General features: G+C 44.7%; 2 protein-coding genes across 3 annotated transcripts in view; both read left to right on the top strand.

Annotated features, from left to right (window-relative positions):
- KIF5A (kinesin family member 5A) overlaps nucleotides 1-6,691 on the top strand; it is a 34,496-nt gene extending 27,805 nt beyond the window's left edge. Inside the window, exons 24-29 of one of the 2 annotated variants that reach the window (XM_027855111.1) lie at nucleotides 542-758; nucleotides 1,165-1,318; nucleotides 1,684-1,769; nucleotides 2,183-2,210; nucleotides 3,042-3,157; nucleotides 3,786-6,691. In XM_027855111.1, the coding sequence (XP_027710912.1) occupies nucleotides 542-758; nucleotides 1,165-1,318; nucleotides 1,684-1,769; nucleotides 2,183-2,210; nucleotides 3,042-3,120 (564 nt within the window). In that variant the 3' untranslated portion in view covers nucleotides 3,121-3,157; nucleotides 3,786-6,691. Of the gene's footprint in view, nucleotides 1-541; nucleotides 759-1,164; nucleotides 1,319-1,683; nucleotides 1,770-2,182; nucleotides 2,211-3,041 lie in introns of both variants that reach the window. The other variant, XM_027855110.1, reaches the window with a different exon arrangement.
- A 422-nt stretch (nucleotides 6,692-7,113) lies between these two features.
- PIP4K2C (phosphatidylinositol-5-phosphate 4-kinase type 2 gamma) lies at nucleotides 7,114-16,467 on the top strand. Its single transcript, XM_027855081.1, has 10 exons — nucleotides 7,114-7,302; nucleotides 9,610-9,707; nucleotides 10,072-10,168; nucleotides 10,393-10,536; nucleotides 11,885-12,031; nucleotides 12,240-12,278; nucleotides 13,136-13,249; nucleotides 13,668-13,935; nucleotides 14,306-14,409; nucleotides 14,656-16,467. Exons 1-10 carry the CDS (start codon nucleotides 7,129-7,131, stop codon nucleotides 14,734-14,736), a joined length of 1,266 nt encoding a protein of 421 aa, XP_027710882.1. The 5' UTR covers nucleotides 7,114-7,128; the 3' UTR covers nucleotides 14,737-16,467.
- The last annotated feature ends 1,995 nt before the right edge of the window (nucleotides 16,468-18,462 follow it).

Genomic DNA, 18,462 nt, shown 5'->3' with positions numbered 1-18,462 from the left:
GCTCTGTGTGAGTGTGTGTGTATGGAGTGGGGTGGGAGGGGGGCAGTGTGTACTCATGGCTTCTGCTCTGCATTGCATTTGACCTTCTATCTGACTCTTCTGGCCATTCTACAACTCGCCTCTTCCGCTTATCATCCCCTCCCCCAACAGCTGCTGTGTTTTGCTGCCTCATCCGCCGCATGCCCACACTTTATCTCTGCTTGTGGGTTGTTTTACCTGTTATCCTCAACTCTGAATCACTGGATGCCCATTCCTTACTCTAGCCGTGGGACTGGAGACAGGAGCTTGAGGGAAAGGGAAAGGACAATGTAACTAATGGGGATGTTAGGCTGTGGGTGTGGCTATTTAGTGACTTTTTCTTCCTGACCTCCAGCTGACAGCAGCGTTTGAGGAAGGAACTAGGGCCTAGGTTGGTTGAAATCCTGTGGTATTATTTCTTCTCCATTTCTTGACACCCTTTTTTCTATCTTTCAATTTATTTTTCTGTCTCTCTCCCGGTTTCTTTTTGCCTCTTTTTCCTCTCCTTTGCCCACACACGAAGCTGGTTCGTGACAATGCAGATTTGCGCTGTGAGCTTCCTAAGCTGGAGAAACGACTTAGGGCTACGGCTGAGAGAGTTAAGGCCCTGGAGGGCGCATTGAAGGAAGCAAAGGAAGGCGCCATGAAAGATAAGCGCAGATATCAGCAAGAGGTAGACAGAATCAAGGAAGCCGTACGCTACAAGAATGCTGGCAAGCGAAACCACTCTGCTCAGATTGGTAAGTGGTGGGGAGAAGGTAGAGTTAGGGCATGGGGTAGGCCTGGTGTAGAAGATCTCTGCATCCTCAGGGTTCATGGCAGCCTTCCTGAGATGACATGGCCTTCCTTTGGAACAGCCCCAGCTCTTTGGAAACTAAGACAGCTCCTGCTGCTGTGTGGCATCCTGATGTACTCCTTTCCCTGTGAGGCCAGATAAATCCCCAGGATGTCAGGCTACTAGTCACTTTTCACAGTGGAAGGATGTTACTGTTTTCCCTTGGTGGAACAAATAGAAAGAAAAAAACCAATGAAGTTCTTCAAAGGCCATTCAGGCCAACCTAGGGAAGAGAATAACTTCAAGGGGTAAAAAGGAGTAAGAGGCAGCACCCTTAGTATCTGAGTCCTCGATCTTCTCTTTAACCACAGCCAAACCAGTCCGGCCTGGCCACTATCCAGTGTCTTCACCCACCAATCCTTATGGCACCAGGAGCCCCGAATGCATCAGCTACACAAACAATCTCTTCCAGAACTACCAGAATTTGTACCTGCAGGCTGCACCTAGTGCTACTTCAGACATGTAGTAAGTAGCCACGGTGGGGGAGGGGTCACTGTTCAGTCTTCAGGAAGCTTTAAGTCCCTACAAGACAATGATCAGGCAGAATCCCCAAGACTCATTTTATTTTGAGTAACTTTATTTTTGACCCTGTCTCTTGTTCTCTCCCCCACTCCACTCCCAACTATCCCAATGATAAATTGAATTAGGAATAGGTACCAACCCTCCAAGTTAAAGGTGAATTGTTCCTTAATTCCTGCTTTGGGAAGCCTCCACCACTTTAATGTTAGGATATGACTTTATTTCTGGATCCGGAGGTGGGGAAGATAGTTGTCTTAAAGCTTGGAGAGGAGCTAAGATGGCATCTGCCCTCCTCTACCCTTCTCATCCAGCTTTGGTAACTCCTTTGCCAGTGGTGGAACTTCATCCTCCTCCAGTGGTAATCTGGCTTCCTACCAGAAGTTAAACATGGATAACGGTAAGAAGGAGAGGGCATTTGTTGTTCAAAATACCTATGAATCAAGGATTCCATGTTGGTGGGGAGGCAGTTTGAGAGAACCAGTAAGAACAAGTGACCTTGGGGTCCCTATCTCTCCAACACCATCCCAAAAGTCTTGTCATCTCTGGGTCTGGGGCTCCTCTTTTGATTCTTCCCTTACTATTCATCCTAACCTCTTCTCTTAGTGAGAGAACAGCCTCTTCCTTAGAACCCCCCCCCCCCCATTCCCAAGGAAATTTGGTGAAGGAGCTCAGTTATAATAGGAGGATAGCCTATATCTTAAAGTCCCCAAGGGCTTGGGGGGGGAGAAACTTAAGGAATTGTTACTTGATACCCTACCTCTTTGTTTATTTCCCCTTGTCTCCTCTACTCATAATGATTGATTTCTCCAGGAAATGCCACAGACATCAATGACAACAGGTACAGAGGTTTCCCATCTTAGGGTATCTCTTTGGTGGGTGGGTGGGGTGAATGAGGAGTGTGTTGGAGCTAGTTCAAACCAAACCAGTTCCTGAATTTTTAGTGTGAGCATTTAAATCTCAGAAAATTGGAAAATGCTACAACTTGGGACTTGATTTATGGTTTGTTGATTGTCTAGATTTAAGAAAGAAATGGAGAAAATGTTAATTTTTCCTGGAAACTCAGTTGTTAAAACATTTTCCAGCACACCCCAAAGGGGAGTCCTAATATTTCCCTAACTCTCTTCTGAAGGTTCCCTGGATTATGCTATATAAAAGGTGGGAGGGGGATATTAGGTGGGGCTAATTAAGACCATCCTTCACACTACTCTGGCTAGTAAGGTTATCCCAGTCATCCCCACTTTAATGCAGAACTATTCTCTTGACCAATCCACCAATCCAAAAAGAATTTTTCCCAGTGCTTAAGCCATAATTGAACCTATTTCAATAATGTGATTAAATTTATGTTCTCATTTCACCTACACTGTGAAATGCAACTTTGGGCAAGTCTTTTATATCTGGAGTCAGAGAAACTGGATTTGAATCATAGTTCTGCTATTTACTACCCATATCATTTAATCTCAGGTCCTCAGTTTCCTTATCTGTAAAAGGAAGCTACTGGAATAATTTTTAAAGTCCCTTCCAATTTTAAATCTATAAGCCTATGAACAGTCCTTGTTTTCCTTTACTTCAACATAAATGTATGGTGAAAGTCAAATGAGAATATGTTAGAAAATGGTTCATAATTGCACAGTAGTGGTGGCTGGTACTATCTAGCTATTCTCTTCTGTAGGAGTGACCTGCCCTGTGGCTGTGAAGCTGATGAACAGGCTAAGCTTTTCCCCCTTCATCAAGAGACAGCAGCCAGCTAATCCGCCCCCATGAACTGATGCATATCTGCACTTTGAGGTAACTTTAGGTGTCTAACAGAAACTAGCTTCAGTTTGCTTCCCCATACTTCAACACTTCTCTTACAGCTCCAAATTGTTTACTATCCATAGGTAGATTTCTGCCTTCCTCTCTCAAATGTTGCACATATGCTGCCTTGCCTATTCATTCCCTTAACCTACACTAATGTTCTTGCCAGGTGGAGACTGCTGTAGCCGTAGTGCCACTAGAGGTCACTGGTACATGCCCAAAGAGTGAATCTGGGAAGCTGGGCAGGGAGAGATTTTAAAAAGGCAGGAACAGTTAAGAGTTCAAGGACTGGAAAAGACTTTGAGAGATCATAGAATTCCTATACCTAAATTATTTTAGATAGACTTTATATATCCTGAACTAAGAAATCTTCAGGAAAAGAACCATCCCCCACACCTTACTTCCCAACCTCCTCATTTTTGTTTCCTACCAATGACCTGTTGGAAATCCCCTTTGGTCTATCCCTCCAGCTTCAGCTAAAGCCCTTTCTTTTCACTTTGTGATGGAGAGATGAGGGTGGGGAGACAAGACACACCATTTCACCTTTTTAGAGGCTGCCTGTTCAGAGCTTTCTAATTCAGGACCCTGTCCTTATGTATTCTCTACATAACTCTCCTAGGTCTCTGGGCCCTAGGTCCTTTCCTTTTCACTTGGATTTTCTTCAAGATCGCCCTCAAATTTAAAACTTGACAACAGGTTTTTCTCAGGCTCTCTGTTTTAGATCCCTGAGGACCATTAACAGAGAAGACATTGGTAGTCTTTCAATTAAATTCAATAAACATTTTACATGCCTAATACATGTAAGGCATTGTGTGAGGTGCTGGGGATAGAAAGATCAAAACAAAATAATCCTTTCACTTAAAGAAATTTACATTCTTGCTTCGGCCAAGGCAGCAATCCAGGTCAAATACCCCCAGAAAGAGCTCAACCAGAAACAGCTCAACTCAGCCCAATCTTACACAAAAATACCAGATAGGGGAAAAGGTGTTGGAGATTTAGGGGTGAAGAGAGCTAGGGAACAATGCAAGAAAAAGCAGCTGAGAATTGTTTTGGTGGAATTTATGTATATTGACCTTATGCCAAAAATCTGTGAAATTAGTTTACGTATTCCTTTTTGAATCAAAAAACTCAAGTGCTTTTCATGGCTGGGCTGCAGAGTGATCCCTCTTTCTTTTTCTTCCCCAGTTTCTAAGAGGGATTGAGGCCTCTCCTCTCAGCATGCTGCAAACCTGTGGTCTCTGATACTAACCCCTTTCCCCAATCCTCGTTGTTCAACTGTATCATGTTTGATGTCTTTCTCTTGTTCTCTGTATATCTCTGTGTACTGTATATCAAAACTGCTGCTATGTCTTTTTTTCCACTGTCTTACTCTTGAAGGTATCCAATGATGTATCTAGCAACTTTGTATGCATAGTCTACCCCACTCACTTGGGGTAGTAAGGAGGAAGGTGAAGGTTTCTTCTCTCTCATGTATTTGTCTTTCACACTGAGTGGTATTAATCACTGAACTGGGGTCACTGGTAAAGATGGAAAAAAGGAAGCTAGAGGTCCATGGCCTTTCTTATTTCAAAACACAAACAAAGCCTTAAGTTGAAGAATGTTTTGGCTTTATAACAAGTTACAGAAACACTTTTTTTTTCCTCCCACAGATTTATTGAGCAGGGGTGGCTAGAATTCCTACCCACTGAGGATTCCAGATATTTACCTCTGTCTTCCAAAATCTGTCTGTCTTTCCCTTTTTTCTCTGGGCACTGAAAACATGGGTGGCTGAAATCACTATCTCCTCCTTTATTTCTGCCCTTTGTATATGCCACCCGATAGTTTCTGCCCAAAATTCCCAGAGTAACACTGTAGTGATGGAGAAGCAGGGGACTTGATCCCTTCAACCTTTCTTCACGGAGCCTGGCAAATAACTGCTTGTCTCTTTTTTTAAAAAACAGTGGATAGAGAACAGGCAAATGGTAGCTGGCGTTGTCTGTCTTCTTGAATTTCTCCCAGTGTAATGGAGTAAACAGGCAGGGAAATTTCTTGCACCTATTTGCAACACTAACTTCAAGGTATGAAGGAGGTGAGCTGGACCCCTTTCTCTTTGTTCCATATTATGCTGCCTTATGCTCTCACCTTTCCTCTCCACCCCTCTTCTTGGTTTGGGGTTTTCTAGTTGTCAGAAGAATGACTTTCTCTAGATTTATTCCTTCCAAGCTGGGGGCAACAATCCAAATTTCTATTTTCTGTTTCTTCAGCAAGAATCCTTTTCAAAGAATGCACTTTAAGGAAGAAGGGAGGGGAAAATTTTAAGGAAGTAGAGTTTGAAGACTTAATATGTAGGAGCTCCAACTACACCCTCCCTTAGCCCAAATTGCAACTGCCACTGGGTAGAAGAAAGGATCAGAATTTTGGTTTGTTTTTGGGCTCGTTCTTCCATCCAACTCTGCCTATGTGCAAGTGGTTTTGTAGATAAGTGCAAGACTGGAGGAGTTAAACCACTGACTAGAAAGAAAACCAGATTTCCCTTTTTCTCTTAGGGGTCACTAAAATAGTGTAGAAGCTTGTAAATGAAAATCTTATCTACAGGACCGTTCTATAGCCTAAAGTCCCTTCTTTCAATTTTTGAGGGAGGCTTGGGGGAGGAATCCAAGAAAGAAAACAGGGGTGTGTCTGCCCTATGGACAAGATAAAGAAACCACTTAGATTTCTTTCTAAAGTTACTCTAAGGCATAATAAGTCCAGGATAGAAAGGAGAACTAACCTTTCTCAAACAAAAGTCACATCCCCAGAACTAATCTTTCTCAAAAAAACAAAAAAAAAACCCCAAAAAACCCCAAACCCAACCAAATCCCCACCTGTATCAATCACCAGGAGACTGCAGTACTAAATATTTTCCCCAAGACAAATCTACATCCTTGAGGCAAAAGGAAAAAAGTGGGAAAGGGGAAGAGAAGACCATCCATAGCCATACCTCTTAGGATTACAGAATTCACCACACTCTAATTAGAGCTAAGGGTGGATAAGATAGTCTACAAATACTTGAGAGGTAATGCTGAAGGAAATCACACTGATAAAGAAGTAAGGGTAAAGTCTCTGACCAAATGAAAAACCATTTTAGTAACGGGACTTCATGCTAATATTCGCTACCAGGGGACCCGAGTCCAGTATGTCTTATGTAATAGTGCCATTTAATTATTCTTTTAAGGAGCAGATGAGTTGTGAAGGCATGGTGTGGGGGGAAGACAGGTGTGCAAACAGGGTTAGTGGAAGAAGGGCTGGGAATGCATCACTCACTCGCTATACACACGCACGCAACAGAAAAAAAAAATCCTTCCATGAAGGCCTCATCCTGCATCCCCCTCCTCTTCGCGTCATCCATCCCCTCCCTCCCCTAGAGCCTGGGTCTCAGCATCTGGCTGGCCCACCCACATCTGCCAAACGTTGCATGTCGGAGTGGAAGAAAATACAACACAAACCCCAGTGTCTATTAAAGTGCGAGCGGATATCTTTAAAAATAAAACGAAAACGTTAACCTTTCTCCTGCCTGCCTACGTGTTTTTTTGGGGGGGGGGGCCTGGACGTAAAACACGGCGGGAGGGGTAGGGCAGTTACAGCAGAGTCCCTGCCTCAGGGAGGTCCTCCTCCCCTTGGGCTCAGACTGGGGGATCCGCGCCCGAAATATCGCCCCAAACGCAGTCCTAGGGCTCCCCCTCCCCCGCCAGCGCGTAGGATCGCTCTGGCCTGCTCCAGGTGAGAGGATGACGTGGTCACGTCAACGGGAGGTGGTGTAGTACCCCGGCTTCGCGCCGGCGCGTTCCCATCCTCGCTGCCCTGAGACCGCCTGCCTCCCCCGCCCGTTCTCCAGTCACGTGACGGCGGTGCAGGTGAGCAACACTTCCGGAGGCGGGCGCTAGCATCGCAGCTCCTAGCTCGAGCTCGAGCTCCGGCTCCGGCAGGTTCGCGCGGGGCAGGCTATGGCGTCGTCTTCTGCCTCGTCGGCCACCGTACCGGCAGCGGCAGCGGGCCCCGGCCCGGGTTTCGGCTTCGCCTCCAAGACCAAGAAGAAGCATTTCGTGCAGCAGAAGGTGAAGGTGTTCCGGGCCGCTGACCCGCTCGTGGGCGTGTTCCTGTGGGGCGTCGCCCACTCGGTGAGGCTCTGCCCCTGTCGTCCCTCCCCTCCCCCTATCGGGCTGTGTCCCGGAGCCTCTCCCCTCCCGGGGGCGCTGCCGCCGCTGGTCTCCGGGAGCCCCGGGGCCTCGCGTCCCTGGCCCCTGCCCCTCCCCCTCTCCAGTTCTGCTCTCCCGGGTTTCTGCGAGGAGGGACCCCGGGCGGAGGGCGGAGGGGCCAGGCTGGGGAGGGTCGGGTCCGGTGGCTGGGGGCATTCACGCTCCTCTCCCTCCTGCTTTTTAGCGCCGGTGCTAGACTCCGAAGCCTCTGGCTTAGCCCGGCTGAGCTCCGGGCTTCATGAGTCACCTAGTCCTCTGTGTGTTCCCACAGTGGTCCGGAGGTACAGCATGTCAGAGATGCAGCCCCACCTCCCCTTTCCAGCCTGGTTCCCGGCTTACCCTAACTCTTAACAGCTTCCATGGCTGCAGTGATGGAACTTGGGGTCTTGTGGGGAGGGGACACAGTTTTGTCAGCTTTTTGGGGGCGGGGGAATCAGCATTTAGCTCAATGCATGGCATGCAGTAGGAGCTTGTTAAATGTTTATGGATCTTGAAGGGAAAGATCATGAAGAATGTTCACTTTGGGAGAGGAGAGGGACATCTCTAATTCCTTACTCTCCAGTGTAAAACAGACAGGGAAGGGATTAAGATTGCGGCAAGAAATAGGGAAGAAAATTAAGTTTTTTCTCGAACACCCTCATTCCCGTATTTCCTAATATCTATGTGAGTGCCAGGGTGGAAGAGGAAAGCAGTGTGTGGGAATATTGGATTAACTGTTTTCCTTTAGTGGGGCCTTGGGGAGAGAAGTAGCTTCAGATTTTAACACCTTCTTTGCCCTTCTGAAGGGTAGAACTAAAATCTCACCCCATATATTGGTTTTTGATTTGGAAAAGTGCTTTGGGTCAGTTAGGCAACTCTGTGGTCTATCAGTTTCCTAGGTGCTCAGTTTTGGGTTACTGTAATTGATCTGCAGACCCTAGTTATGAGGAAACTGTTCTCCATAGTGCTATCTCCTCCCATTCCGTTCTACCTACACACCATAACCTGTCCCAACATAAGCTTTAACTGAACATTTTTCTTTTAAGTGTTAGGAGTTGGGAGAAGTTCACAAAGCACGTGCCATATTGCCTTTAGGCTTCCTCCGGGGTGCAAGTTCCAGCTCAGTTTTCCTTTCAAGGCTCAGAGGAGTTGTCTCTTGAACATATGTCTTAATGATGATTCAGCTTATAGCACAGCAGGTGGAAGGGATGGCTTAATCTTAGGGAATGGCAAGTTATTTTTCTGGAGGAGTATGTGCTTTCTCCAACTAAATGAGTTGCCACTGCAGTATAAAGGATTTAGATTAGATTTCATTCTTTTGGGTGATGTTTGGGAGGGGATTGGATGTCAGCCTTGGGAGAGGGAGGGAGGGGGAAGAGAAAAGTAAAATCAAAGGCATCTGCTCCTTTGGAGAGCCTTAGCATAGGCGGTCGCCCCTTATAATCTCTTCCATCTGGTAGACTAAGCAATCCATAGATTCTAACATTATTTGGGGCCAAGGAGAGAATAATGGAGTGGGAGGATAAACCACTTCGCCCTTAATGAATGTGCTCCTAATGAGCTTGCACTTCCTGGCTGCCTAGATTTCTTTGGAAATCAGTTGCTCTTTTTTTTGCTTATACCTTCTGAGATTGGGGGACAGAGAATTAGGTCAGAGCAGGTAGGACTAAGGAGAGAAATGTGCAAATGTGTATTTTCATTATTTATAGTCTTCCCCTAGGCCATCCTATTCCGTGCTTTTATTCAATGTCTCTATGTTCTGAACACTGGGTTTGTTAGATAGACTGGCCACTGCCATTAGGAATTGTTTATAGTTACTAAATCCTTCTCACTTCCCTCTGCTGTGTCCCTGAGGGCCTTCTTAGCTCCATCTGACTGAAATGATTGCATTTTAAAAACTGGAACACATATCTGTTTGCCTTTGGTATCTTGAGGCTGCTGACTGTTTTCTTTTTCTTTAGAATTTCTCACAGCTTTTAAAATAAACTTGAGAAGCTTAGAGGGTTTGCCTGATAAAATGACTTTGTGTTATGGGCATGAAGTCACATGGAATGGATTTTGTGAGGGGCCACAGGTAAAATTGGCCCACTTTTGTCCTTAAGCAGTATGAGGGAATAGAGATTTTGATTCTCCCTCTGTTAGCATATCTAGATTTTATTTTTTAAGGGTTGGGGTTTAAACCGCTGGCTTTCCTCTATCCCGACTCTTTTTTATTATCACTTACTGTCTCCCTGTTTGATTTTTCATTAGATCAATGAGCTTAGCCAGGTCCCACCCCCTGTAATGCTGCTTCCAGATGACTTTAAGGCTAGCTCCAAGATCAAAGTCAACAATCACCTCTTCCACAGGTGAGTGAGATCTCTTCCTTCCTCTTTCCTCTTATGTAAGTTGAGAGGGTCTGTCTTTACCTCTCTCATGAATCAGAAATATTTAGAAGAGCCGTAAAGATTAAAATCTTAGAATAATAGAATCTTAGCATTGGAAGAGATCTACCCTGTAAAGGTTTACCTGGAGGAAATGTTTAGTGATAATTCCTTTTTTGCTTGTGCAAGACCAGCAGTAGCAAATGACTGATCACCAGTCTGGTACTTAGAGTCCTTATGTTAACTCAATTAACAATGGGCTCACTGCTAATCTCAGGGTGACTAACTTACTAGTCTGTAGTATATGCTACTGTTAAGATGAGTGTTCACCCCTCAACCCACACTCCAGGGAGAACCTGCCTAGTCACTTCAAGTTCAAGGAGTATTGTCCCCAGGTCTTCAGGAACCTTCGAGATCGATTCGGGATTGATGACCAAGACTACCAGGTAAGGAATCTGTAGTGGGGTGAGGTTGATTTCTCCTACCCAACAAATGAAAGGAGGGGAGCATGAGTCTTTGAAACCAAATGTGGTTCTGAATTTGATATGTTATCTTCTCTTCTCTCCCTTGGGCTGGGTGTTTCTTCTCCTCCATGTTTTCAATTGATTGTTTTACTTTCTTTTTTAGTGAAAGAGGGGTCTCCATGTCTGACCCCTGTTATATTTCCCAGGTTTCTCTTACCCGAAGTCCCCCAAATGAGAGTGAGGGCAGTGATGGGCGATTCCTTGTGTCATATGATCGAACTCTGGTCATCAAAGAGGTTTCTAGTGAGGACATTGCTGACATGCATAGCAACCTCTCCAACTACCACCAGGTTAGACCTTTAAATTTCATTCCAGCACTCCACCCCACAAATGTCTTCATTGGTATGGCCCCAAAAGACTACCTTATGTTTTTCCCCCTCTATATAGACCACTTTTTTTTTTTTAAACAGGCAGATGTAGACTGTTGGGACAGCTAGGTGGCGCTGTGGATAGAGGGCCAAACCTGGAGTCAGGAAGACTCATCTTCCAGATTTCGAATCTGGCCTCAGACACATACTAGCTATATGATCTTGGGCAAGTCACTTAATTCTGTTTACCTTAGTTTCCTTATCAGTAAAATGAGCTGGAGAAGAAAATGGCAAAGTACTCCAGTATCTTTGCCGAAGAAATACCAAATGAGGTCACGAAGAGTCAGATATGACTGAAAAATGACTCAACAACAACATGGATTGTCATCACAAAGTACATAGTAGTGCTTGGTGGTGTAGAAAAAGAATTGTGGCTATATTTCCTTCCCTCTGGGAGCTTACAGCTGTATTGGACATACATATAACATAGTATAAGCAGTATTAATTTAGGATCAGTCAATAAAACATTAACATCAATACCTGTCAAGAGTAAGGGAATATGGAGGCTATAGCCATGGTCATTTATAATGTAGGATGAGTCCACGGAAGCAGTCTACTCTTCTAAGATCAGTTGAGGTATCAGGCAGTGATTGTCAATTTTTTTTTCCCATAGAGCATGTTCTAGAGGTGTCAAAAACACTTCACCTACTCATCTTGGTTCTGTTTGCCACTAATGAAAAACCTGGAAAAAGAAAGAGAAAAGTGCTACGTCTATGGAAGCACAAATGCCTTAATTCTAGAATCAAAAGCATAGGTTCTGTCCTGTGTGAATATTATTTTTGTCCTAAATCAATCCATTGAGAAGTTTCATTGTTCTAAAGGAAAGTGCTTAGGCTGGATCCGGAGATCTGAGTTACAGATCTCACTACCACCAGCTGGGAAAATCTAGCAAATCCCTTATCACCTAGAAATTTCCAGTTTATTCAATTGTAATATAAGAATAATATATCTGATTGACCTGTATTACAGAATTGTTTGATGAGATAAGTGTGAACATTTAGATAAAAGGTATTATACAAATGGAAATTATTGAATTTCAAGAGCAGTAGGAATGATTAGGGGCAATTCTAGGAGGCTCGGTCCCTGTGATCTCCTCTCCTCTGGGCACCGCTAAGTTTCGGGTTAATTTCAGGTTTTTCTCCCCCCTCACCTAGAACCAGTGTCTGGATCCACCTTTTGGTGAGTGTTACCCATGTGGATCTGACTGTTCGTCTTCTGATTTTTTTTTCCAATATTCTCATCTCAATACTTCCTGTGGCTTCCATCCTAGTATATAGTCAAGTGTCATGGCAACACGCTGCTCCCCCAGTTCCTGGGAATGTACCGGGTAAGCGTTGACAATGAAGACAGCTACATGCTTGTAATGCGAAACATGTTCAGCCACCGGCTCCCTGTGCACAGGAAGTACGACCTCAAGGTAAGGGGGTAAGAGGGATAAAGAGAGTCAGGAAGGGGTCTAGAAGAGGAGCCCGAAAGAAGATTTGTCCTATAGAAAAAGCCAGTGTCAGTGAAATGGTGAGGTTCACAAGGGAGCAACAAGAAAGGGAACTGGTTTGAAGAGCAATGTCCTCTCCGTTACTTTAGCTGCTCCTTGACTGTTTCTTTCTGGATCTTTCTTTTTGTAGGGTTCCTTGGTATCACGGGAAGCCAGTGATAAAGAAAAGGTGACACTGGTTGGGTTTTTTTGGGGGGGGGGATTGGGATACGTCTTGGCATGGAAAGGAAGTCCATTTCGGCTAATGAGGGAAGAAAAATGTCTTTGGTTGAAGGATTCCCACGAACTACTCTGCTTATAAACCAGGGGAAGAAAGAGAAAATTCTCTGGAAAGATTTATGTCCAATTAAAAAGCGACTGTTTTTTAATCAGAGCTTAGCTAGGTGGGGCTCCTCTGTGTAGGAAATGTTGGGGTTGGTGCAAGAGCAGAGGATGTGATATGCTAAATCTGAGGAATAAATGTGTTGACTCTCCTCATCCCAGGAGTTTTCTCAGTCTAAGAGAAAGATTTTTTGATAAGAGAAGAGAGGTGGAAGAGTAGGGACATGGGCAAAGATTGGGTTGGAAGCCATAGGCATGAGAATAAACAAGATATGATTCTGGGGATGGCAGAAGCTCCAGTGGTGAATTGGCAGCAATCAGAGCCAGGTAAAAACCCTGAGTGACACATATTATTGTGAGTTGATGAAGCAGAAACAGTTTAGAATGTAAACTCCTAGAAGGTCAGGACTCCTTTTCATTTTGTCTTTGTGTCAATGCCTGGCATATAGTAGATGATCAATAAATGCTTCTTGTATTTGATTAGTTACAACGTTTTTGGTTTGTGTGTAGATCTAGGCTTTGTGGTATGTTTGGGGGAAAGGACCAGAAGGAGGGGTGTGAACCTGGGAGGACAGCCCAGAAGAATGAGAAAATGGCGTCCAATGACTAGGCGGGGTGGGGGAATGTTGAAGGTTTTTTGTTGGTTTTTTTTTTTTTTAGGCCGAAAGGATTGATCAAAAACGTTGTTTTCTCCATTCCTCTCAGGTTAAAGAATTGCCCACACTGAAGGATATGGACTTTCTCAACAAGAACCAGAAAGTTTATATTGGTGAGGAGGAGAAGAAAGTATTTTTGGAAAAGCTAAAGAGAGATGTAGAGGTGAGGTTTGGTGGGATTGAATGTAAAATGGTATCCTCTAATCATTCCTCCATAGGGCAGCTATGTCTTCTAGTCCTAATGTAAAGGAGCCTCTCTTCTTTGTTCTATCTGTTTGGTTTAGGTTGGGTTTGGAGAGTTGAGGGGCTTCCAGATTCTTAGTGGGAGATCCCTCACAACTCTGGTTGGGGTGGAGGGGAGGGGTGATGAGATGATAGGTTTGAGTTGTGAAAACAGGCCAGTCATCTTGGACTCTAAATTAGGAAGGATCTGACTTGAGGTAAGACTGCCCCTGCCATGTGTCCTCTTAGTCTCTGTCTCTTTTCCCTGGAGATAGCCAGGATCTTAGTTGGATAGAGGGAGTAGAATCCTGGAAGGTGAGAAGTGGTCTGGTATCTCTGACACATTGGTGGGCCTCCAGTTTTTGGTACAGCTGAAGATTATGGACTACAGCCTCCTCTTGGGTATCCATGATATCGTTCGGGGGACAGAACCAGAGGAAGAAGGACTTGGAAGAGAGGAGCAACCTGAAGGGGAGGGGGACTGTGGTATGGCAGGGCCTCCAGTTTTGGTTGGCTCCTGTGGCACCTCCCCTGAGGGAATCGGAGGCTATATCCATGCTCACCGACCCTTAGGCCCTGGCGAGTTTGAGTCCTTCATTGATGTCTATGCCATCCGAAGTGCTGAAGGTGAGTAGGATGTAGGGGACAGTGGTTTTGGAGCTATTCCTGGTGCTCAGAAAAGAAAAGTTAAGGAGACCCTCAAGTGGAAGAAAAATTAGGGGAGAGTTCCATCACACTAGAGAAAGGCACCCCTGAGTTGGTCTGCATGTTGCCTTTGAAGGATGGTCTTACAAAACCTCAGGATTGGAAGGGACCTTAGAGGTCATCCAGTCTAACAGGAAGTCCCTCTACAATATCTATGAAGTGAGTGGAGACAAGGCACATGTGTATAGATAACTATGAATAAAATAAATGCCTGTATGAGTGCTTTGGATTAAGGGTGGGGTGTGGAAATCAGCATTATACTTTGCCTTTCACCACATTCCTCATCTCCCAGGGGCCCCCCAGAAAGAGGTATATTTCATGGGCCTCATTGACATCCTCACCCAGTATGATGCCAAGAAGAAGGCAGCTCATGCCGCAAAGACTGTCAAGCATGGGGTGAGTATTCCCCATAGGCTTTTGTATACTCTTCTGGCTCTCATTCCCACTTTAAGGCTCAGAAACAGTTGTTAGGGGAAGAGCTTCAGTTTTCTTTGGAAAGCCTTTGTAATGACCAGGGGTGAGGGAGAGAGGGATTAAAGAACTGAAGGTGGAAATCAGAGGAAGGATTTGGGGTGAAGGAGCAGTCCATCCCCAAAGCCACCCTCAACCCCCTCTTTGTTTCTCAATTCTCTCTTTCCACAGGCTGGCGCAGAGATCTCTACTGTCCATCCTGATCAATATGCCAAGCGGTTCCTAGATTTCATCACCAACATCTTTGCCTAGGAGACTGATTGGCACTCTATGACGCCTCCTTTGACTTGGGTCGGGGAGGAAGAAGTGACAGGGCTGCAGGGGGAGACTGAAGGAGTTAGGGGTGTCTTCTTCCTTAGCTGAGTCCAGGTTGCCTCTCCCTACTCCCAGAGTGATGTCTTCCCTGCATCTTGTCCTAACCACACCACCCCCAGAGTCAGCTTCGTTAGAGTTTTACTGAGGACTTTTTTTTTTCTCTCCCAAGTGCCTTGATCTTTGTAAAACGTCATGTTATTTTTGTAAAATAGGAGGAGCTGGATTGGTTGGGGGGAGGGGTATCTTCTGACCCTGGCAGGATCAGTGACTCTGGTTCTAGGTGTTGCTCTAACCTGGAAAGCTTGAGTCAGCCTGGCTTGAACTTTGCTGTTTAATTTTATTGGAGGCAGAGGCTCGCTCTTCACTCTTCCAACATTCCCCCATGTACCTGGTGCAGATGTGGATGCAGCAGTGTGCATAAGATGTGGTAGCCAGTCTTACTCACTGAAGTGGGGGGGTGTGTGTGGAAGATAGTCAGCAGGCTGGCTTCCCACTGGGTTGGGGGCTTGAGAGATTTTTTGGCTTTGTCAGGAACTTTGAATGGTTCCCTAGCCCTTTCCTCAGTGTCCTGGGCACCTAAGTCTTGAAGCATCCTCACTGTCTAGGCCCAAGTTGGGGTTGTTTGGTTGCTGCTGCTGGATACCAGAGCCTCTGTCCCTACCTGGGACTGGTATTTAGGTGGCTGGTCTGGGAGACTGGGGTGAAGAAAGATTCTGGAGCTAAAAGCTCACTATATTTAATATTACTTTCTCTTTGTCTAGTTATTTCTGGGTGTTGTTCCAGGGGCAGGGGAATTCCTCAGTCTGGACCAAACCTGGTTATCTTTGGGGTGAATTGAACCCAGCACCATTCCTTCTTCCCCTTTCCTTTCACCTTTGTTATCAGCCTACCCCCAACCTGTCTTGTGCTGCTGTCATATGTCCCCAGAATAGGTGACATTGTCATCCCTATTCCCTACGTCCTGAGAGGAATCAGCCATAACTGCCCCTCCCTAAATTGTATAGGAGTAGTATACCTAACTGGGGTTTGAGGGGCATCAGAAGAGTATGAGCCTTAGGGGAAAGGGGTATAGATTCACTTCGGAGTTGAGACAATCACTCCTTCCTAGGTTTCTCCAGTATTGTCCAAGGTTATGAGTCAGTGCAATACTCCCTGTGTGGCTAGACTGTACTGTCAACAGGAGATAGCCTTGTGAATATTTTCCCCCACCTACTCCCTTGCCCCCACTTTTAATCTTTAGGAGGAGGAAACTGAAGCGCGCTCGTGTGTATGTCTGTGTGTCTGTGTGGTGTGAGATGTCTGATATCTGCCTTCCTCTTGTCTTCCCTCCAGGGCCCTGGTTGAACTTACCCTTTCCCCCATCTTTCCCCTGTCTCAATGCAATAAAATTTAGGACACCAGCAACTGCCTTTCTTTAAAAATTGGTTTTCTGACCATGTAGCTGATGCATCGGGGGCAGTGTGGGTGTCTTCATTTGTTGCAACGTCTCTGTCTCTGTCTCTCTCTCCCCCTCTCTCCCCCTCCCTCTCTCCCCCCCCCTTTCCTTCTCTCTCTCTTTTTCTCTCTCTCTCTTTGGTTAAAAAAATGAAAGAAAAATAATCTTGGATATTCCTATTCTTGCTGTATCAATATAGAAGTAAATTATTAAACCTAAACTGCTTCCTCTTAGTACTTTGTGTATTTTTGAGATTTAGATGGCATGGGAGTACTAGACTTGGAGTGAGTAGATCTGCCTGGATGGGAATCCCATATTAGAAATTTACTAGTGTGCATTTTTAGCCAAAGATGAATAACTTAATCTCTCTAGTCTTGCTTCCTCATCTGTGAAATGGGTATAATGCCTTTAATCCTTCCCAAGGTTGTTAAAGGAATCAAATGAGTTTCAATTGCATTGGAATCCCTATGATGCTGTAAAAAGTTAGCTGTTACTGAGTGCTGGGGTTCAGAATAAGGAAGAGCAGGGAGTTGAGAAGTCTAGAGGCAAAACTGGTGCCCCAGATCTGGAGACTATGTCTTGAAGGTGGACTCTGATGATCCATAAAGGAAAAGAGAAAATTTCCAGGGTGGGAGGAAGGAGGGTAAGAAAAGGCCTTGAGTTGGTGGGGTTTTTTGTTTTGTTTTTGTTTTAAGAATGTTTTAGATTATAATTGGAGGAGAGAGTTAGAAGTATTTCTCGACTATGAGAACTTTGAGGTGCCAGATACTGAACTCGGAGGTTAATCTCCTTTGGGATCTGAGTTTCTTGGAACACACAGCCCTTCAATAAAATGCATCTATCCTTTCAGCAGAGAAGCTGAGTAAGAAGCAAATGTCAATATTCTTTCCCCAAGCTTCTTGGGAAGAAATCTTCTGGCTGCAAGGGAGAGAGTTTGTGAGGGGAAAGGATACAGCTGGGTCCTGGGAAAACATGCTGGAGAAAGATCAGTCATCTAGTCCTAGGGGTGGGAAGAGTGGATTGACAGTGCTCCCTCAACAGTCCCCTGGGATTTCCAAAAGCCTCCTTATTAAATTTCTCTTTGGCTGCTGGGGGGAAAAAAAGTTTAAAAGAAAAAAAGGAAATGGCTTCTAGATGAGGCCCTAGGGTGAACAAAAGGGTATAAGGTTTTAATCTGGAATGCAGCACAGATTTGGGTTAGGCTGGGTATCTTGGGAGGGGTATTGGAAGGGCTGAGCAGTAAATGGATTTTGAATCCTCTTTTTCCTTCTACTTCCTCATTTTCCTTTTCTGTTAAAGAATAAATGTGGGGCAAAAGAATTTGTAAAGTCAAAGTTGGACTCTGGCTTTGGCTTTTGGAGGTGGATAGGGATTATTGTTGGAGGGGACTTCAATTTGAGAACAATACAGGATTATTTTAAGAGTCAGGTGTAATTGGAAAGGTGCTAAACTTGGCATCTGTAGACCTAGACTTGAATTCTCAGGTAGATAGGCCACTAGCTGAGTGGCCTTGAAAATGTTTCTTCCCTGAGCAGAACCAGGAGAACAGTTTAACATAGTTAAAGACAATCACTTTGAAAGACATTGGCTTTTTGATTAAAACAATGACCCATCATGATTACAGAGGCCTCATGAAGAAATCGGCTATCCATCTCCTGGCAGAGAGGTGATGGATTCATAGTGCAAATTGAGACAATGTTTTTGAACATATCCAATGTGGGAATTTGTTTTGCTTGGTTATGCATGTTTTTAACAGTTTTTCCCTCCCTTGCTTTCTCAATGTGAGGGGAGAGTTCAGATCTTTTGAAAAGAAGTAAAATTTAGTTTTCTAAAATCAAAAATAGAAGTTACTGAAATTGAAAAGTCTGATCCTTAAACTTTTCAGATGTGAAAGAGGAATAATTTACCATCTACCTTGAATAATGGATATGAGCAAAGCTCTTTATAAAACTTTGAAGTGCTAGAGAAATGGGGCTGAGGGGTGTGTTATTCTCTTAATCCATTACACCTTTCTGCCTGGGTTCCCATTTGCTGTGAACTCTAAAAATGGGTAAATGATAGGGGGTGTCTTTCCCCTCATCCAACGTCATAGGATCATAGACTCAAAGTTGAAAGGGACTGGCCATCTAGTCCAACCCATTCATTTTACCCATAAAGAACTGAGCTTCAGAGAAGTCAAATGACTTGTCCTAGGGCACACAGATAGTGGCATATTTTTAATATTCACT

Source organism: Vombatus ursinus, unplaced genomic scaffold (assembly GCF_900497805.2).
Source record: "Vombatus ursinus unplaced genomic scaffold, bare-nosed wombat genome assembly UNPS02010769.1, whole genome shotgun sequence".
Lineage (NCBI taxonomy): Eukaryota > Metazoa > Chordata > Mammalia > Diprotodontia > Vombatidae > Vombatus > Vombatus ursinus.
The sequence above is the reverse complement of the archived record's forward strand: the minus strand, read 5'-3'. Positions and strand labels throughout refer to the sequence as shown.

What these genes read in the sequence shown, in the direction of transcription:
- PIP4K2C (XM_027855081.1), top strand. Translation starts at nt 7,129, where the DNA reads ATGGCGTCGTCTTCTGCCTCGTCGGCCACCGTACCGGCAGCGGCAGCG. An exon ending in AAGCCAGTGATAAAGAAAAG is followed by an intron (nt 12,279 to 13,135) that starts GTGACACTGGTT and finishes CATTCCTCTCAG; the next exon opens with GTTAAAGAATTGCCCACACT. An exon ending in TGCCATCCGAAGTGCTGAAG is followed by an intron (nt 13,936 to 14,305) that starts GTGAGTAGGATG and finishes CTCATCTCCCAG; the next exon opens with GGGCCCCCCAGAAAGAGGTA.